The sequence below is a fragment of the Mycteria americana genome, chromosome 10 (genome assembly GCF_035582795.1).
Source record: "Mycteria americana isolate JAX WOST 10 ecotype Jacksonville Zoo and Gardens chromosome 10, USCA_MyAme_1.0, whole genome shotgun sequence".
NCBI lineage: Eukaryota > Metazoa > Chordata > Aves > Ciconiiformes > Ciconiidae > Mycteria > Mycteria americana.
The window spans coordinates 26566644-26588556 of NC_134374.1; the positions used below are offsets into that span (position 1 = coordinate 26566644).

Consider the following 21913-nt stretch of genomic DNA (forward strand, 5'->3'; position numbering starts at 1 on the left):
CTGAAACAACTACAAAGAGTTAAGTGGACTCACTGGCACAGGCCGTTCCATTCCGGTATTGGACCATTTGGAATTAGAACGATTAAAAAACCCTATAAACAGAAGTCATGCCAGCATCATAATGCATGAGCTCAGCAGTGTTGTGTGACCCATCGAAGCAGAAAAGGGTTACTGGTTTATTATTTGAACACATATTCCAGGCACCATACATCAGCTTGTTAGGAAATTGTTAAAATGTAATAAAGGCTTTTCTCCCCCAAATGCATCAATAGTTGCCATGGACAGAGCAGAAGTGCTGAGAACCAGCTTTAAAGCACCAAAGCAGAAGTGGAAAGGTTGTCTGTTCCCCCAGTAACGAGACTCATGTAGAGCCAGTGCCAATAACCCTTCAGTACAGCAATACGCAAATCAGTTCTGACAAATTTAACCGTAATCTTTCATTTGTGACTTTCAAAGTACTGAGGCCAACCAAAAGCTTACCATGTCGTGTCCCCCTCAAAAGCATGCTGTGTCCAGGGAGAGAAGGGGGCTCCCACATAACGTATCTGGATGTTTAGAAGCAACACGCTAAGCTGTGCTCCTAACAGAGCTTGGCTGGTTTTTGTGTGGATCTCCACACAGACTTGTATTGCTTCCAAAAAATAAAATAATACAGCACTGGTAAGGTTGCTCCCAGCCCAAGGAATTCTTGGGGAAATACTGCAGTTTATGAACACTATCACAAATATTTCTTTTTGGCACAGTTCCCCTTTACCTTTCCCATAGATCAGAGAGCTGAAAACGCTCTAGCATTCAGATGTTTTCCTTCTATCACCACTAGCAGTGATACCATACAAAGGGGAATCCACAAAACTGAGAAAGTCACAAGATTTAGGATCATGCTAGACAAGAAAATACATCACAGGCTAGCTTGATGACTTCCTACAGGGACAGGCTAATCCAAGGAGGGCAAAGCAAAGGAGGACTCCATTGTAGGTGGAATCCGTTTTTAAGAGGCCACTTCTGAAGGTTAACATTTCCTTCTGTGAAGGATCAAGGCAAAATCCAATTCAACCCTGAGCATACACGGCTGTTTCCTCCCCAGAAATGGCAGGAAGGATTCTGGGTAGCTACAGCATGGATAGCTTGGAAGACAGGAGGTGACGGGTACTACAACAACTAGTACAAATGGCTCTCAGGACCTGTCTCACAACCACTAGTGTCCCATTTATAAGAGACAGAGCCTTCTGTTCTCAAAGCTAAAGGGGGCAAAGCATCCTTCTGGGGAAGGAAAAGCACTTGAGCCAGGGGTCAGGCAGAGTGCTAGTGAGGATTAAGGCAGCAACTGGACAAGTATCTCGGGATCCTCTCCCCTCAAATGCCGCTTGAAGCCAGGAAGACAGATGCAGTCTTATACAAGAGCAGTTTTTGGTCCCCGGCTGCTGATCACTTTTTATGATTGCATCTAGTTTAAACTAAAGACATCTGAGCTACAGTAGATCTATACACAGTCATAAGGCACCAATGACTATGTGCTAAAAAGGCCTCATGGAAAAACCTGAAGTCCTATTCACATGACTAGAAATGGACTGGTTCAGCAAGGGAAAATGCAGCTACGGGAATTTTTAGTCTTTTACATTTCTACCTACCCCTTTAGGTTTCCATTGGCAAACCCAAGAAGGAAGGCAGTGTTTTTTAGCTATCTCTGCCTCACTGGTTACATTCAAATTGGACAAATGACAGTGAACAAAGCCATTTACCAGAGACAAAACTTCTGGAAAGCAGGGAAGTCGAGGCTCCAAACCACACTGCATCAGTGGAAATATTCCAAAGGCCTCCTCATGATTAGGAAATTCAAAGTTCCATCATTAAACGACAAAAGGTAACACCAGCAGGAACGCCACAGAATCTGTTTGGTCTGCTTATGTTTGAAGGACAAAAGCTTTGGTCTTTTAGAAAGAAAGTCGATATTCTACATCCAACTCTTCTTCCTAAGCTCCAGCCTCCCCTTCTCAGCTACATGATTCAGACCCTGTATTAAGTCAGAAATTCAGACCCTGGCTACTAAGCTTAATACTGACGCTTATGCAAGTTAGTAGGAAGGCACAGTGTCAAACTATTAGCACTTTACTGTACGTAATTCAGTAAAAGCATCTGCTGGCCTCCTCACCCAACAGGAGAGGACAGCAACACAGCCACTTCAGTAAGCAATACAAAACTAAATGGAGTGATACTTTACCCAAAGCCAAACAACTTCAGATTTGCCCCAATACATGTTTGCTTTCCCAAGCCACCCCAGGAAGATGTAAATACTATTCTTTCTTCTGTTGCTTAACTCCAGCATTTGCCCAAAACTTGATAAATAAGACCGTGGTCACTCTTCTGTAGTGGTTCCAGCGTAGCACGATTACGAGTGAATGACGGGAGAGGATGGGAAAGAGGGAAGAAGAGAGTGCAGGGCAGCAGGTGCAGGGGAGAGTTTACATGGACTCAAACTCATCAATGCGCTGCTTGGTGTTGCCCTGCCGAATCTGACGGAGGGTCTTGTACTTGTCTCGGCCCAGACGCATGTTCTCAGCGTGGATCACATCATTGGCTGTCTTCTTGGTTTCATCCCGAGCATTTGCCAGCTCTGAGGAAAGAGCCTTCGGAGAAGGGGAAACAGATAGCAATGGGTTAGCACATGCCACAGACTCAAAGCTGGACAAGGAGGTTCCTTGCTGATCCTCCTGAAGATTCAATATCCATGGAGACAGGAAACAGATAAGCCCAAATGTTTACAGTTCTGGGCAACCTGCTCTAGCTGACCCTGCTTGAGCAAGGAAGTGGGACTAGATGATCTTAAGAGGTCCCTTCCAACCCAGACAATCCTATGATTCTGTGGAAGTTGTTAGTATTTTTCCCTAACATTTGAAGGTAGAAAACATAAGGCAGTCTGTCACCCCATTTATCTTTGTCTAGCACAGTGAGAAAGACTGTCTCCAATGTACTTCAGAAGAAGAGTCAAGTGGAGGGATCCCTAAAGACAACAGGAGCATCTTGCAGAATTTGAGCAGTAACTAGCCTTCTACCACAAAAGAAACTTGCTGCAGAAGATAAAGTGCACCTCTGTCAACTTTGCCTGTGTATAACCACCACAGCATGATGCAGAACAAGCAAAGCCTGATGCAAGTCAGGCAGACAGCAGGCAGCGTAACAAAACGCTTGGAAAGAGTCAACGCCAGAACACTGGAGTTCCTTATGAGAAGGTAGCGCAGCACTGCTCCCTTCATGCTGAGCCATAGCGGGCTGCTCTCAGGGTTTTGCAGTGCAACCCAGTCAGCCAAGACAGCTACAGACAGCTGCTTGATAGGAACTGGACCAAGTCTCTGATTCGTTGCAGCCAGGGCTACGAACAGCTGTCAGGTGGCTGGTAAGACTCACACAAGCACACTATGTCTGACAGATGCTGCTTTTTGGCACTGCTTGAAAACACTTCACTGCTTCCAGTGAAATGGAAGTCAAGTGCCAGGAGACAAGATCTGCTTCTCTGCTCAATGATTAAGCAGCTATCCAGCAAGATCATGATCACTCCTCTTCTCCCCCCCTCCCCCCTTTTTTTTAAATACCAGTAATACCTCCTAGCTGCAATTAACGGCAAGAAGAATAGAAGCAGCACCCAGACACACACCCTCTCTGCTGCCGACTTCTTACCTTCAAGTGTTTCTGGACCCGTTCATTCTTCTCTGCTTCAGTGGTGCGCTCCTCCTCACTGCGGTCCTTGATGGTGGCCTCTGATCGTAGCTCAGCGCTGGCTTCTGCCGCATTCTCATCCTGCTCATCATCATGCTCATTCTCAGAGTGCATGGGCTCAGTGACGTGAGGGGTGCTCATGGCAGTCTTCAACTCCTCTTTGGTCTTTTCTAGGTCCTCCTGCACCATCTGTGCCTGCAGTAGGACATGCCACAGTGAGTTAGTCTATATAACCCTGAGCGCGTGAGACTTCTCGCAGAACCGCACAGAAGCATTACTCGGTGCTTATTACAGGAAACGTTGCACCTCTTGCACACTGAAGTGGTACGTTCCAAAGCTACTCGTCCACAATCATTTGCAATATTTTCTGCTGGCTAACACTTCAGAGATTTGAAGAATGGTTATAATTCATGGAAAATGGGCTACAGGGCTAATTAGTCAAAATATTTCTACATGGAGTTAGAATAAGGCACTCAATCCACCAAGAAAAGCAAAGCTGGGTATTTACAACAGCCTCAAGCTTGCAGCCACTCAGTGTAGTGTGGTATCTAGTGCAGTAGTTTAGGTCACAACACAGAAAGAAGAGCAGCTCCACAAGAAGTACTGCCGTTGGCTCAAATTCTGCTTTACCTTCTGTTGCCACTCCTGGGCCTCGCTCTCCTTCTTCTGCCTGGCCAGCTCCAGCTGCATGATCCTAGCTGTGAGTTCTGCCATCTCAGCAGCCTGCAAAAGAAAGGCTTTTAGTGGGGACAAAACCAAAGTACTTGCGAAATGAAGCATTTAGTCCAAGTCCTGAATAAAAACAGTATCTCTAACATCTTTTTGGTAAGGAGAAAGCCTTCCCGTAAACTGCAGTCCCACCGATATCTCCATAAGGCAAGGGAAAAGGAAGACAAAAATGTTTTGGGTTGGGTTGTGTGGTTTGTTTTTTTTTTTTTTTTTTTTTTTTTTTCTTTTCCTTCTCCTCCAGACAGAGCTACAGAACTCAATTCTTTGAATCCAGACCAGGGAACGCAATTAGCAAGCTCTACACTCTGTTCTCAGCATCATATACAAAAAAAGGCAAAAAGCACAACAACCCAGATCTACTGTACAAATACACTTGTATTTAGGTATAAGTTCATCTGCATGAGGCTAAACATTAAAGAACCAAACTATGCTTCCTCACTATATTCATAGCCTGGCTTGCTTCAAGAGCTTAGATGCTTACCCTGTCACTATTTTCCCTACCCGATTTTTGGCTCACCCACTTACCAGCTGTTCCTGGGTCTTTTGTTGATCATGGGATGCTTTCAATAGGGCCTCCTTTGCCTCTTCTGCCTCTCTACGTTCTTTAGCCAGTTTCTCTGCTTCCTCTTGAGCTCGTTTTCTCTCCTGTTCCAGCTCCATAGCTCTGCGGGTCTGTTCTTCCAGTTCTGAAAGAATAGGGGAGCGCATTTGATCAAGTAAAGAAAGGCAGTAGAAGAGGAAGGTGCCCTTACACCTACATTCTGGATGAGGGTTTTCCTTCAGAGGGACAAGTAAAGGAGAGATGCAAGCAACCGTTCCCTTTCCTCTCCTTCACGTTGTAACGGCAGCTGGAAGACCAAAAGCCAGGCCTGTTCCAAGCCAACAGATTACTTGCCTGATTGATTTGTGGGGAAGTACCCATTCCAAAATGGCATCCTTAAAGGCAGAGAAGCATACAGCATTTTGCTTGGGCAACACCACAGTGTAACACTGGCCAAGCAGTTAGGTAGTAATCACCCCAGAGTACTGGCTGGTGTGACCCCTGCTACACTTTTTGACTCCCTCCTCTACAGATGTGCTAGGATAAAGCTTCCAGCCAGCACATGAACAACTGCAAGGTACTATCACTGCCAGAGAGGCATCTCGGCCACCACCCATCTCTTTAATGGAAGTCCTATTTCAGCAGCTGCATATGGAGGGCTTACATGCAGCTTCAGAAGGCTAACCCAGGGCCCTAACACCAGTTAGCACACAATACTGGAGAGCCAAATGCCTCGAGATGCTCACAGCTTTACTACTTGAACCCTTCTCACTCAGACTATGCATCTAAGGAAATACTGGAACATTTCATATTACCTTGCTGAGCTTTCTTGGTTTGCTCCTCAATTTGTTTGAGTCTCTCCATTAGCTCCTCCTTCTCACGTTCAATCTTCTCCTTCTCCTTTTCTGCCAACTCCCTCTTCTTCTTCTCATTCTCCAGCAGGGCTCTGATGAGGGGGAAGTCATAACGCGATTTCAAATTAACAACTACTCACATTGGAGCACTTCCTGGCAAAGCAATGAGCACACCAGAGATGTGCACTACAGCACTCAGCTGATGAGTTTTACCTCAGACATGCCCCTTTATAGAAGTGCAGAAAGAAAAAGCTCTGCTGGCATTCATCTCAAGTTCATAATAGCAATGTTATAATGGAAATCTCCTTATATCAAGATCCATATTAGTCCTGCCAAATAGACAGGCGAACCTTTAAGAAAGTGATGGTGGGTCACATTTGTGATGAGTGCCATTTCCATCATCCCATTATGTCTACTGAAGCAGAAAGCAATCTGCTCTATTTTTGGCTCAAGCAGACTAAGGTGCTGCCAGCAATTTATCTACCACGTGATGCTACTGTGCAGTGATCGACCAAGTCCAGGTTACTCAGAACCCTACCAACCTCTCCATCTGTTTCTGGTGCTTCTCTTCCCGAGCCTGTGCTTTCATCTGCTGCACCTCAATGGTATCTGGTTTACGTCTGCGCATGTAGAGCTCATGGTTCCCCATGCAAAGTGCCAAGATTCGTTTGTTAATCCGTAACCGAGGGGCATAGAATACGAAGTCCTTGGGACAAGAAAAAGGCAGCATTAGACCTGTTCCTTCAGCGTAAGAAGCCCCCTGTGCATGCAATACGCTCCAACTCCCTAAGCTTTTTAGAATTGCTAGCCAGCTTTTCTTAACGGTGTCTAATTCATCGGTGGTGGTAGTTAGACAGCTATCTTTCAGGAATGAATTTCAGCCTGACAAATACACACAGGGCAGAAGTGCCCATCTTGTTGTTACAGTGTGCTGGGTTTCACTGTAAAGCATCCCTAGCACATACAGTACACAGCGACTTAGCTTCACTGTTTCATTACAAACACCATCAGCCGCTGCTTTACCAGGCCCACTGAGACTATGACTTCTCCCACCTTTCTTCCCACTTAGTTATTTAATGCAATAGTCTGGTCAGCCACATCAAGTGTAATGTTTCGTCTTATGCCAGAAAGGGTGCTAAACATTATGTCCAATGGATAAATAACTTTGTTCTGTTAAAAAGGAGCAACAGCAGCAGGGAAATGCTTCCAAGCAGCAACGCAACAAGAATGACCAGAAGAACAGAAGATACCAGCTGACACAGGAAATTAATAAACCTTAAAGATAACCAATTACGTTCATTACAAATTTGCAAGAAAAAAAACCCTCCCAGAATACTCTAAAAAATGACCTGAAGCTTCAGCTTCAAGTAAGGTGAAAAACTGCAAACACCATCCCACACACCACTAAAGCCAACAGGCCGCAAAATTCCCAGTTAACATAGGTGCCTCAGATCCCCAACTGTATTATCAGAGAATCTGAACGGTCTTAGGAGAATCAGAAATCCTAAGCAAAGAGCTTCTCCCTGCCACTGACTTGGAACAGCTTAAGGTTATACTGAATAAATTTCTACCCTCCTAGCCAGAAACAAATCCCAGCATCACCTTCCTGCCATTAGACCCGTTCTGTGCATACTGCCCTGAACAGATCAGGTAGTAGAGCACTGCTTAAGTCAGTGTTGACATTATTGATTAAAAGATCGGGGGGGTGAGGGAGATCTTTCAGCTAAGAAGCTGAAAGTTTAATTTGAATGTTGCTTCTTACTGGTGCTTTCTTGTCAATGGGCTTGATAACAAATTTCTTGTCATTGAATGAGATATTTCTGATCTCACTCCAAGGGAATCCAATTTTCGGTGTTAGCCTGCAGAAATGGAAAGCAAAAGGAAATAAAAAGAGCCCCAAGTCATTCCAAATTCTTGCCTTACAATATAAAGCTCAAAATTCTACCAAATCTGCCCTCATATTTCAGTACTCTTACGTTGACTGGAATCAGCAAACAAGATTAGTCATGCAAATGAACTACAAACATAAGAAGCAGTTTTTCAATGCCGCTTTTTTTTTTAAATGGAAAACAGAACTGGAGAATGCATCTGCGGCAGGAAGACTAGGGACACAAGTAAAACTAGCTTGATAAGATTTGCCGATTTCTTTTATTTTTTGGTCCAAAGCAGCACGTTTTATAGATCATTTTGGCAGTGTCAAAAACACAGCCAAGAATGATATAGAAATTGTAGAGTTTAGTTAAAGACTTGAATTCCAGAAAAGATTAGTTTTTAATGCCTTTATACTGGAACGGAGCTGAAGGCAATGATGAGGAGCCGGGGTTTATTACCTGTCGTTCTGCTCATAAATGTTGAGTCCAAGAGCATCTACACCTAGCCAGAGTTCAGAGCCCTTCTTGTTCTTAATGCTGAAGTAGTTCACACCATACATCTCCAGATCCTGTGCAATTTTCAGGTACTCCAAGACAGCATCTTCTCTGCAGCGTGCGAAAAGAAAGCAGATATTCCTTTTTGAGTCTATAAGCCATTAGAGCAAGAAGGTGCTGTCTTCCTACATGGGCAGAGCAGCAACAAGCTGCCAAAGGTTCCAAGCATCACCCTAGTAGATAACAACAAACTCTGCAAACTCGGTTTTGTTTTACTAAGAACAGTCAGCTGATCTGGACTAGCAAGGGCAGAGGCATGTGAACCTAGTTACTCTGAGCAGAATAACCTGAAGAACGCCAACTCGTCCCGAAGCAAGCCACAGATTTTTGTGTGCATTCATACATTACACACTAGCATATATCACACTACTTGAAATACTGCAGTTTCACACTTCATCAGTTACCTAATCATTCCTCGATGTTCCTCATGCCACACCTGGATCCTCTCCTCCCACTGGTCCTTGTTAAGCTTGTGCTGCTCCAGAACTCTAGAAAGAGTACATCGAATGTTTGAGACCAGCCACTGCATTCATGTGCATACAGTCACATCACTCTTGATTAACGCTTCATTAAATACTCCACTGACATCACAGTTCCTCCACAAAAATATTCCAGGAAATAAGTTTTATTATAAGGCTAGCTAGAGACACATCAGTCAGTATTCAGAATTCTGACAAATGACAAGTTGTATTCAGTTGTGCTTCTCCTTGTAGCATTATGGGTTTTGAGCTTCTCTCCCTATTGCTACTGAAGAAACTCTAATCAGAAGTAGTATGTTTAAGATTAAAGCTCTTAATTAAATGAATACTAATCCCAATGCTCAGAGAAGCACCAGGCTGTATTTTATTCTGAACGTTCCAATCAAGACACCCCCCGCCCCCCCAAAAAAATCCCAAACCCTTTAAGGCAAAGAAGGTCTAAGACTACCGGGGTTCACTTACCTCTGTGGGAGCAGTTTGTCACTAGCAAGGTAGCCAGACTTGTGCACCTCTTTGTTGAAGTCTCCGTATTTTGACTGGACAGCATAAGAAGCCAGAAGGACGGCTGTTTCTGGAGGGCAATAAATGTCATCATTCAGAATTGCCTCCTTCACTTGGAGGAAGAAAAGGCGCTGCGTGATGTCCTGGATCAGCTCTTCTGCCACATCCTCTGGGTAGAACTTGGCACGGAATTTGAAAAGCAGGGGGCTTTCTTTGCGTACGTCCTGTGCTGTTACCTAGAACAGAGTTATCGGATTTTATAGCCTACATACCGCGTGAAGGAGAGCACGTTTACAAACAGAAAGACAGGCATGCATTAGAAAAAATTCTCCTTTCCAGTGCAGAAGTGAGTGGGCAGAAGAGCAAGGATTTTCAATTCCTTACTGCTAAATACCTCATCGCCTCTCCTCATAGGACTTATGAGAAGCCACTAGTTACGATCAGTGCTAGGTAGGTTGCTTTCTAGGTTTCTCTCCAACCAAGATGCTCACATGAGCACTGCATTAGCACGTTACCAGGAAGGGTAACAGACCTGCCTGGATAACAAACAGGACTAGATGCAGGAGGACCACGTCAGACACCATGACTCCTTGTACCTTGGGGATGGGGGTGCAGACTGAAGGAAGGCAATGCCAACTCGCTAATCTTGCGGTACTTCAGGTGTGTGGAGAGGCAAGAAGAAGATCCCTGACAGAAGTACGGAGACTGAATTTGCCCCTGGCATCTAAGAGAAGGGAACCCAGGACAAGTGAAAGCTTGGAGCAAACATACCTTTTTGTTCAATTTCAGCCATGTTGAGAAGCCCTTGGTGTCCTGATACTGAAGTCCAAAAAACCAGACCTCTCTTAGACCAATTGTCTTGACGACCTGGAAGACAGATGATTAGCAAGAGCCCCAGGCAGACGGGCTGATCTCACTGGTGGCAGAGAACGTGTTAGAGGTAAGTTCAGATGAACATGAAGACGACCGCTGCCCTAGCCTTCTGCCTCCCCTGCTACGGTGGACATGCATAGATGATAGGGCATCGGAGGGGTCTTAAGTGGGAGATATATTGTATTATTCCCTCTCCCTCATCTCTTCAAGGCTTGTTGCTGTTTATAAACAACAGCTGGGACACTGTTTTCTCCAGCTACTCATAAGCCAACGTGTATAGCCAAAATATGATGCAACAGTTCTGCCAGGTGTAATAGCTGCCAGGAATCAACAACGCAGCTCCACTTGCAGGTACACCCCTCACTTGTCATGCAAGTGTGCTACTCCTGGGCAAGCCATGAATCACCCTGCTAGGTTGTGTCCTACTAGGCTGTGCTATTTTAAGATTTGTATTCTACTCCACCGACAGCTGTGGACAGGCCTTTCATGCAGCTCTTCAATGAGGGGCACCATTAAGAGGTACTACAGTGGGTAAGCTGATATGCTGTCCCTTGTGCCAGGACAAAGAGCCACCACAGAAATTAACCACACTGCTATGTAAGCTCTCTCCTTCGTCATCTCCCTAGCACACCACGGGCGCTATGGAAGTAAGAGTGAAGAAAGCTTTGCAGACATACTGTAACAAGAGACAAGAGCCTCACGGGGGGGCAAGACTACTGCAGTATAATGCTACTGCTGGCAAAAAGGAGGGGAAGTTTCTCGGCAAAGCCTGTTCGCTAGCACAAGGCCACAGCTTTGTGCCCTGGCAAGCCTGGGACGTGCCACAGGGCGCAGCAAGTCTAGAAACTGAGGTTCTCCCACATCTCTCCTGAACCCCCAGGAGTTGTTCTCATACCGGCAAACAATGTCACCTTCATTACTAGACAAGGAAGGGGGAGGGAGAAGACGCTTGCCTGTGGGTCGACCCTGTACCTAAAGAATGACACCGTAAGCTGCTTTCACACACCACCCAGCCTCGGGCTCGCTCACAGCTTCCCTCCTTCAGAGGGGCTCAACAACTGGACAGCAGGGGACGAGCCTCACCCTGGGAAAACCGGCTGCCTGGCCACGGTGTCCCCCCGCCAGGTAAGGTGAGGTGATTTTGTACTGCCTTCTCCCATGTTTTATGATTTCTCCCTAAATGCCTGCTTCCTTTTGAATTACTTCCTTGTTGAATCCTAAGGATGCACTCTGTTCCCTTCCGATGTGGTCTCTAGCTTTGGCAAGGTACAACACCAAGGACCTAAGTTCCCCGCAAACACAGTACTAGTTAGATTCTTTAGGGCTTGGATGAGGCATTTCTTCTGGCCTTACAAAAGCAGCATTAGGGCCCTAGCTCCTTTCAGGCCCAAAAACCAAAGGGAGCTTTCTGCAGAGGCATACTATTAGTAGCACAGAGACAAAATCTACACAAGGTCACGTAGTCTATATGCATCATCCCACCGGAGTCCATGAAATTATTCTGTCTGTCCTTGCTTGAATATGAACTGGAGAGCTGGCCTACAGCCCCTGTAACCACAGGGGAATGTGGGGTGGATAAGCCTTCACTTGTGCGTATCACACAGTAGGATGTGCACAGCTAAGGAGACTTTTGGGGAAGAATCAGCGTTTGCTGTACGCATTGAAAGCATGTGGTACAAGGAGGGGAAGAAAGGCTGTCCGAGAGCCTAAAGACAGCTCTCTTCTGGGCAGCATTCACATCTGAATGGGATGGAAGCTCCCCCCTCTGCTGCATGTGTCTGCTTGCCTCCCTTCCATTTGTCAGCAGCTTACGCCTGGGAATTCAACAAGCTGGACTGCCAGCAAGGAACTGAAAGGCGTCACACGGAGGCCCTGCACAAAAGGACTTTTATTCCACAGCAGAAGTCTGCACAGCAATAGCAGCGACAACAACGGACTGGGCAGAGGAGAGGGGGAGACAGCACAGCACACAGCGTCTCACCCCCAAGCTGCTACTGAATCAAGGCAGGGGGGCAGACAGTCCTCCCCCCTACCTCAGCTTTAGCAGGTTATTCAGTTCCATTTAGCAAGGGAAAAAAGCATGAAGAAGAAACAGCTTTCTACAGCTGCAAGGAGTCTGGCTGGCAGTTAGCATCTCAATTACGTTTGGGGCTGTACAGCATTCGGAGCCCTGATGAACTGTGCCATGTTCCAAAAAGCAAACAGTTACTGGCAGTGGCTGAGGATGGAGAAGGGCTGGCACACAGGGCAGAAGAATACAGAGTACTGTTTGTTTAACACAGACCACTATACTTAAATACCTGAAGTTTACACTCTCGGCCGGGGAGTGACATCTTTTTTTCGAGCCAGCAAGAACATTAAGTCAGACCCTGGGTCTTGTTTAGCCTGCAGTACAAGGCCTAGTCTACAGCTGGCAACAGATTACAGGCAGCCTTAAAATCCAGCTGTCCCACAGTACCTTGACCGGCCACGACAAAGCTCTTCATCGAGTACCATTAGCTTAAAATTCCACTTAGTGAGCAATACTGCCTCAGGGAAAGAGGTGCATTTCTAGTGACTCTCACTTCACCTTCTGCAAACAGTCTAAGCACACAGTAGCACAATTTTTTTTACTTATATTCAAAGAAGAAACACAAGGGCTTCTGGGTAACCTTTTCTCTCACTTCTCTTTACTCCACATTTTCCAGGTCTGCATGACTCCTCCTGTTCTTCCCCTCAGCACCCACTCATCTCCTTCCAAACTATGTTCTTGCCATTGAGTGCTGCCCCACAGCAGGAGAGGAGCCATAAGTAGCCTCTTAAATATAGATTTTACATCAAGATGATGACTGAAGATTGCCCTCATTCTCAGCCCAGGAAATACACCACCACACTGGCAAACAAGTGTGGATCCTGCATGAAAGCACTATCTACACATGGGCAACCAAAGCACGCAAGCAGAGGAGAAGACATTCCACTCAGACCAAGTTCCTGTGCCAAAGGCCAGAGCATCCCAGGCTGTACCACAGCACAAATCTGTCTTGAATCTCACCCGCTGTCCCAGTTAAAGATGAAGTGGGCCTCTCTCCCTTTCTACGACAGGCATGTCAAGCACTTCTGAGGGAAAACTGCTAGCAAACCTTATTGCTGGAGGAGCTCTGAACTGGTGCCATACCTGCAGTTTCATATGCCATAGTCAAAAACGACTTAGAACATGGTCTTCCAGGTACCCTAACTTAACACCCAAGATGGGCTCCAACTACAGCCATAAACATTCAACTGTTCCCTTTCCATTTGGCTGATGGATATATTTCTAACTTTCCCTTTCAAAGTGCTAAAATGCCAAAGTGCTAAATGACAGGATCTTCTTTGAGTTTTTAAGCTTATTACAGTTTGCCATTGACCTCCTCAGCAACAAGTAGTCCATTTTTGGTTGGACTACTGCTTTTATAAAAGCCAGTAAGTTTCCACATGTTCCTGTGAAACTTGAGACACATTTCCATACCACTCGACCACAAGCCTTCATTACACAAACAAGAACTCTGGGGTTTGCTGGAGGAACCGGCCACTGTCCCCAGACTTGCTGCTTTCTACCATGAAACTGCCACAGTAAGTTTTTGGTTCAGTGCTTTCATCTACTGGATCAAGTGCTCCAGACCAGTATCCTATGTATTTAAACACTAGTAGGTAGGACCTTACCAAGGCTAAAGGCTTCTCTAAAGTCTCCCTCCTCACAAAGCTTAGTTTACAGGCTATGAGAGACCAGCCACTTTTATTCTAAACCGGCTCAACTCAGCTGGAGTTACTCAAAAGTTGAGAGGGATTTGGTAAGCCTGTGTTGTAAGCTTTAGCAACCACGAGAGAAGAGACTGACAAACTGGTACTCTACAAAACCATTAAACTCACTGCAGCAGATAAGCAAGGCAGGGCAGGGCACATGAACTCAGAATCTTAGGAGCTCTGGCTCTTAATGAAATCTGTAGGATCCTTAAGAATTAAAAAGAAAAAACAAAAAAATACCCCTGCACTCCACTACGTATTAGGCTCAATGCTGAACATAAAACACAGCATCAGTGATCAGGTTTAGAGTGAGCAGAGAGATGCTTACTGTTACAATTTTAATCCATAGCTGAGTGCACCTTTCCATTACAAGCTTAGTTTTGACCCCAAAAAGCTCATGAAACTGAGGAAAAGCCTCCTAGGAAGGTTAACCACATGCTTTCAAAGTCTGAAGTGAGAGATACTAAAGTTTTTCTAATGTCACATTTCTCCTTAACCTGTGACTTGGCTTTGTGGCTCTTAATTGGACAGAGATCACCTTTAATGAGATTGGGTGCTTTTGGTTACTCTAAAGGCTTATTCTGGAGCGGCATGCTGAAGCCACCATCTCCTGGACTTTGCAACGTCCAAACGCTAGCATTGGAAGGACTGAAGTTTACATGGCCAGCTATAGGCTCAGAGAGCACTAAGCATATCACGGAGAAGCAAACCTGTTCTGAAGTTGGAGAACTAGAGTTCATTTTAGGTTGGGGAAGGAAGTACTGACTGAACAGTTTAGTAACCACAACTCATTGTTAAAAAGATCCTGATGTAAGGCCTATCAAATGGGTAGAGATCCCCACCCACCGACTGCATTCACCACCCAACAGACCTAGCACAGCAGAGCGCTAAGACTCCTCTACCAGCGACTAGCAGGAATAGGGGGCATGAAAGAGCAAGGCACCAGCAGGATCCAAGGTCAGAAGCGATCAGAAACAAAGCATTTGAGAAGCTGTGGGGGACAGCTCATACAGCATGTGGGGGACAGAAGAAGGGAGTATGTTTTCACACCGCAGAATTCATAGCAGTTGAGGATTTTGTGACTAGTCTGTACGCAGGCTGCCCGAGGAGCCTGTAAGATGCAGCGTCCACTAAACCAGGGTGTTTCTGCAAAAGCTTGCCAGCCAGCCAGCCGTGGAACACTGTAGGCAAGCGAGTTTGTTACCTCTCGCCCCATCCAAGGCAGGGGCTAGCCCCCCTCGCCCCCCCAACAGGCCAAAATCTCACTGATTCCAGCTAGAATCAATTTACCCCAAGAAAAAAAGAAAGTTTGAGAGGAAAGAAGATTGGAGGGACACAACATCCACAGCAATAAGTAGCTAAGCAGTTGTACCAGAGAAAGGGTTAATCTTTCACTTATAGGAGATACACAAAGCAAAGCAATGCTTTGTTTTACACACACTAGTCTCCAGTCCAACTGCACCTCAGTCTGACACAGAAAAGGGTCAAAGAAGGAAAACAAGCAGCCATCACTGTTGCAGTGCCTGGGCATCCCCAGGAAAGCACTATTTCAAGGTACCTGTGAAGTAATCAGGCCTGTGGGATAAGCAGCACCCCTGACAGGCATAGCCCATCCTCAAGCTCTTCATTTAATCCATCACTAGCAGCTGAGGAATGGGAGCAGAGTTACTGTTCTTGCTAGTGAGTCAGTAAGCACTGGAGTTTAGCAGCTGATGCTAAGAGGTACGTAAGCAAAGAGGTCTATAAGCAAAGCTGCAGAAGACAGACAGTAGAATCATCGTCTCAATTAATCCAGGTTCCGTCCGTGCACACAAGCTTAAGCTATTTAAGCTAAAGCTGTACAGTTACAAGCCTAGGGGATGGGGTGTTATAGGAAGAGCTTTAGTATAAATCATGATGTTACTGCACTGTATATCAGCTCAATGATATTTCTACAGCCAGCTACTTTGCAGCAGAAGACGATTTCCAACAAAGCAGTGAAACATCTGCATTGTTCTGTCACTACAAAAATTCACCCTGGAACCTAACCAAGCAGGAAAGAGGGAGACAGGAACATTTCTACCTCAAGCCCATTCACCTATTGTTACTATGGAACTTCACACCCCAACTGTTCATCCTCACGAAGCTACTACCTAAACACAAGCTTTCCAAGAGTCTTCTGAATCCGATTCAGAGTAGGTCAGAATTATGCGTGGCATAATAACTATATTTATCTACCTTTATACACAGCGGGTGGAAACAAATACTGCCTAAATGTTACTGAACAAAGCCAGCGGCATGCACCAAGGTAGCTGTGCAGCTGGAAAGCTTGGTAATGCTTAGCAGCTTCCTCTTTGCTTAACTCAGAACTGACAGCTCAAAGTGAAAGGGCACTCCAGGGCAAAAACATGCAGGATATCTTAAAATTTCTTCTGTGAAAGAGTCAAAAGTCAGGTTTCACACCAGAAGATCAATGTGCTGCAACAGCAAAACTTAAGTTTGCTTTGTAGAGGAACTCTCCCTTCCCTCACAAAAGCATTGATGAAAGCAGCTCCTTTTTCAGAACCAGCGTCATGCAGAAAACACTAGATTAGCAACTCCAGGAGCATAACATAGTTTAAGGGAGCTAGAAAATGAACAGCCATAACTTTGTTCTTACACACCCCATCACGGGACGCATCGTGGGACAGAAACTGAGATAGAGTGAACAGATTATCAGTCAGACAGCAGTCACTGCCTAGTCCCTGTTAGCAGTGTCAGCAGGCAGAACAGCCCCGGACTATCCCTTTACAAGAACTAATCCACACAAACAGCTCAACCGTTTGAAACATAGTGGATATATGCCAGCTGACAATATATTCAAAGCCCCATCCCCATACTAAAGGGAGCAAGTTTAGTATTTACCATCAGCTCACTAGAGGCTCTCATGTTTTGGCTTGGTGTTCAGTTAGTTCTTTATGCAAAGACCAATAATCTGTTTGAGCATGTCCATATACAAGAAGTACTTGCTTTCCTTTATGTGCAAGTCTGACTATAAAGTCTCTTTTGCAATAGAAAAGAGCCTTGAAAAATTTTCTAAAAAAGAGCCTCTAAAATTTTCCCATTTAAAAAAAAAAAAAAAAAAAAAAAAAAAAGATGGACAGACAACAGTCTGTTGTGTATCTGCATTCAGAGACCAAGATGAAACGTTTCCCATTGTGGCAGGAGCTGAATAGCTACCTCCTTTGCAATTAGTTTCCTTAATTGTAAAGGGACAACGATTAGATTGCAGGGCAGCAACGGAAGCTGGGATTAGGCTCCTCAACCACTCACATAGCAGTAGCCTCCAAAACTCCGTACTCATGCTAGAGGTGGAAGGCTTTTGACATCCCCACGTCTGCTGCCAACTCCCCACCTTACTGCTCACAACGTCCTCAAGCCCTGGCAGCGGGTTAGTCTTCCCAGCACCATCACTGTGGTGGTACCACCCTAACAGCGCCCAGCACTGTTGCGCTAGGTCTTTGACTGATCGTTTAGTCAAAGCCTGGGCATCTGCCACTGGTGAGGCCCTAGGACATTCGTTTCAATATCAGCCCTGTGAGGAACCAACATCACTACCCCACAAGGAAATCTCGTGTGCTAGGCAGTAGAAACAGTTTAATTCTTATTCCAGCAAGCGTGATATATGGACGGTATAAAGAGATGGTGTCCACCAAACCTTTTAGAGATAGCAAATGTTTAACAGCTAGCTTCAGACACTTTTTTCCCCACTGTATTTCCTCTTCCCACTCCACCTACAATCTAATTTAGCTGAAGTAAACACTGCCTCATTTACATTACCAACTTAGAAACTTAGTTCTGCAACAGCATTTGTTTTCTCCCTTAGCAAAGTGTTTACTATGGAAAAAACAAACCAAAACTTCTGTTTAGACAGGTGCTGTGTGAAACACATTGCAGGGAGGAGAACGTGCAGCTGTTTGAGAACATGACACAAAGGAGTGAAAATCAATTACTAAGACATGAAGAGTTCCCATACTGGAAACATGATCAGATGCTTCCCAAAACAGACACAAGTCGCTGAAGCCCATGCCTGCCACCACAACGTCAGTTTGCAGCAAAAGCTGCAGATGGTCTAGAGCCGACTGAAAAAATCACGTGCAGATTAAAAATACTACTGACTTCAGTAGTATCACTTCTTAGCACCTGGTCCTTTGTTGGATAATGTCAGAAACCAGATATTGAAAAATAATCATGGGGAGCATCCATGTGAAGAGCACCCTCTCCAAAAAAACAGCTCACGTTTTGATGAACCTGGGGGTACGTCACCTCAGCTTCACTGGCATATGCTCCCATGAACTAACTGTGGTGGAGTTCCACGTTGCACACGTGGATTCTGGACAGAATCCAGCTCTCACTTCTATCAATCAAAACCTGTCAGATTTGAGACCACACAGGGCTAAAATATGTAGGAGCTACTATGTAGTAACACACAGACAGCTGAACTACGCTGTAACTCACAACTTTCCTGAAAGCCTTTCTGCTTTTCCCATTATGAAAGGATGCTCTTTTAGTAAAGCCTAGGATCTCACTCTATTCCCTCCATTTCAGGGCTGGGCTGCAAAGCGCAATATAATATCTAGTGTTGAATCATCCAGCTGAGTATGAGAGAAAGTAGTAGTTTGTGGTTATACATCTAAAAAAAATTTTAAATTAGGTTTGCTGGCCCCAAATGAAATAGCTGACTTCTATGGGTGGGTCAGCCCTTAAGTTCCTCTCTTCATTAAGATAGGTACTATGTAGAGCTAGCCCCAGAACGCTTAGCACTACTGAACCGCACCCATATCTGACATATCTCCTCTGGCAGTTCCTTCATCTTGTCATTAATCCAAGATTCATTGTACTTTTCTTTAAGCTACGAACTCACTGTTCAGACTTTCCTCCAAGGAGCAAATCCTTCAGGATTACAGCAGAGAAACATAGTGGAGCCTGTCAAAGTTTCGGCCGCTGCCATTGATAATGTCTGTCTTCAGCTCCTCCAACTTTGGGCTGCACATGCCTCCCTGCTTCTATTTGGACCGAAGTAGGAGGAAATTTGGCTAGCCAGTGAATGCAGGGGAAGGCTGAAGCACCCAGATGAAGACAGCCCAATCCAGTACAGTACCTAACTTCTCTTAAGATTTCCCTCAGGGCCTGATGGGAGCATAGAATATCACTTCACCTGCACTTAAGGGTTGCAGCAACATTTGAAACCCAGTTAAGCCTCTCCTGTTTTAGAGACCAACTACTCTTTGTAATCAATTACACAACGCTTGCAAGTAAGCCAAGCAAAGATAGCTTACTAGCTCCCTCGTAAGACTCTTCCTATCTTATGAATTATGACTGCAGACATCTACTGCTTTCTAATTATTATTATTATGAGCTATAGCACCAATTCAGTTCATTAGAGCTAAGAATAGCTCCTAACACATTCTTAGAGATAAAAAAATGCAGCAGTTTTGAAAAAAAATGTTTAATTTCTTACTATGCTGAGTTCTCTTGAAGTTATTATACACACTGTCACTTAATCTTTGAAGTCCTTTAGGAACTGTTTGCTGTTGCCTTAATAGAATCACAAGATCTGTATCAACTTTACATCTTCTGCAGCTCCATCACTTACCTGATCAAAGAGTTGCTTCCCTGTAGTGTTGGGCTGGATAGCAAACTCCAGCTCAGCATCCATGGTGGTAACACGCACACTGATCTGGAAGACAGAAAACGCATCATTACAACACATGCTCTGAGTGACACCACCCAATAATGAAAACCAACATCCGCCTACAGCCAGGGACCAGCTCCCAAGCCTCCAGGAACTTCACTGCCAGCAGTCACAAAGCCATCTGCCCTGCCAGCAGTGTTCCCAGTTTCCCTGTAGAATATAACTTCCCTGTTTCACCGCGTAAGAGTTTATCCTCTTTGTTCCTACTAACATTCCCATCTATATACCGACACATGAGAGAGCCATTTACAGCTTATAAAGGTGAATTTCTAGTGTAGAACATTCTGGTGTCTTTCACAAAAGCAAAGATGTTCCAAACATCTTTGTACACCCAACCAGACATCCAACTCTTCCTTTTGAAGGATGAATATCAAGGAAGTCCCTGGAAGCATTAGCAATTCAGCCTGCTCCAGAAGACTAGTCAATACTAGTAATACTGTCCCAGTCTCCATGGGTACTTGAGAAATTATAAGGCAGAATCCCTGACATGCTCCAAGGGCTGTGGGTACGAAGCAAGACAGCACATGAGATCATCCTTGTGTCCTAAGGCAAAAAGGACACACGTTGAACTAACGTGCACTACTACATGCAGACAAAGCAGTACAAGCGCCTCTGTAGTCGCCCACTGCTTTCCAGTTCCTTCAGGGAGGTGAAGGATCTCTAAACACTGCAGAAATGGTTTAGGTGTAATTTAATATTGCAGTCAAGATTTAACGACAATATTAGCCTTAGATGTGAGAATAAGATCATGAATGGTCTTCCAGAAGAAACATTATATGACGCATCCTATCTTGACAGGACAGTCTCACCGCCAGGTTTTCACGTGTGAAATGAAAGTGGCAAGGGACTCAGCAAGGGAGTTCGCAGTTTCATCCCACAGAAGCAGGAAGACATCTGTACATCTGTCACCAATGCTTCTCATAGAGCGAGTTAAACAGCAGAGGCATTTTACCTCAAAGATTAGTGTAAAACATAGCAATTTCCTTTCACAACTCCTGATCATTACTGGAAAACATCGTGTAGATTCTTAGGGGTAGACAGGAACACTCCTGCCTGAACGCAGATGCCTTAACTTTCGACCGGGCAAAGTAAGGCCCGCAAGTACACCGAGCTGCCCGAGAACTCATTTCTATTTGCATACCTATCAACTGAAAAAGGTAAAGATATTTCACCATTTATGAACACAAGCTGCAGATATTTTAGATCAAACTGTTTTAATGCTTTTCCATCAAAGCAAAGGTTCAAAACTTGAAGTTGTACAGACGAGATATTCACAGTGCACCAAACCCCAGCATACAGGCCCTGCATTCATAGTTCTCTTTCTTGCCAACAGCCATTTACCCCACATCACTAAATCCCAATTTATTTGCTCTTCAGCGCAATCAGTCCTCTTTAGCACACTCCACCAGCCTTCGAGGGGTGAGAGGCGGGGGGGAATTATGCTGTGAACAGTTTTAGTAAGAATAACTCAAACTCACATTTAAACCGTAAGCTAACCACATGACACCAGAAACCAAAAAAAGCTAGAGTAAGCAGAGAAATATTCAAGGAACCACCCAATACCGATATGATTGCAGCCAGTTCCGACCCCTGTATTTCTACTGAGTATATGGACAGATTTCACATCTCGTCTACTAAGAAAGCAGCAGCAGACTGCAAGAGAGCTACAACCAGGTTTTTTTTCCCCTAAGCAAGAAGCGTTCTGCTAGTTAAGTCTACATCAAGTGCCAAAAGAGACCACTACATCCAAATATATTTTGAAGTTTCCCAAAAAGCCCACTTGAGCCTAGGCACACCACTATTTTGTACTTGGTATCCCCTCGTGATGAGCCTAAAGGTTTTTCTGGTTTTAAGTTTAGCTAAAAATTTAAGCATATTCTGGAAGAAGTTAAAGGTAGGCTTAGCACAGCAAAGCTGAAGTCAAGAAGAGCTACAGTTCTAATTGTTGCACGCATTAAGGAATGCTGTTTAGACATTACTGAAGCAAAGATACCATGAACAAGCAGACTAGGAATAAGTTGGTTGTGAAACCCTCTGAACCTTCTCACACAATGAAGTCAAGCGGAAGAAAAACCATCCCATAGAAGTAGCACGGAAAGAGCAAATGACCTAAACTCATAAGCAATCAAGTTTTGTTTAAAATTAGCAGCTTTTAGTAGCATGCAGTTGCCTTAAGTTCTCTTGCTATACCTTCCCAAAATTATTCTCCTCCGATCCTAGTTGTTGACAATTGGCTAATTTCACCATGCTTTGGTGAACCAGGAATCCAGTCGCTTGCTAGATGGGCTGAACACTCCCAAAAACAGCTTTACTACTTATACTTGGAA

At 44.8% G+C, this 21913-nt stretch overlaps 1 protein-coding gene across 1 annotated transcript in view; it reads right to left on the minus strand.

Moving 5' to 3' along the window:
• Positions 1-462: 462 nt before the first annotated feature.
• The window catches only part of MSN (moesin), a 47133-nt gene continuing 25682 nt past the window's right edge, over positions 463-21913 (minus strand). The window contains exons 2-13 of the mRNA XM_075513318.1: positions 19488-19571; positions 10013-10108; positions 9203-9477; positions 8666-8749; positions 8166-8312; positions 7598-7694; positions 6378-6541; positions 5797-5927; positions 4966-5126; positions 4342-4434; positions 3673-3906; positions 463-2624 (exon numbers count right to left, since the gene is read on the minus strand). Of these exons, the coding sequence (XP_075369433.1) occupies positions 2460-2624; positions 3673-3906; positions 4342-4434; positions 4966-5126; positions 5797-5927; positions 6378-6541; positions 7598-7694; positions 8166-8312; positions 8666-8749; positions 9203-9477; positions 10013-10108; positions 19488-19571 (1731 nt within the window). The 3' untranslated portion in view covers positions 463-2459. The remainder of the gene's footprint in view (positions 2625-3672; positions 3907-4341; positions 4435-4965; positions 5127-5796; positions 5928-6377; positions 6542-7597; positions 7695-8165; positions 8313-8665; positions 8750-9202; positions 9478-10012; positions 10109-19487; positions 19572-21913) is intronic.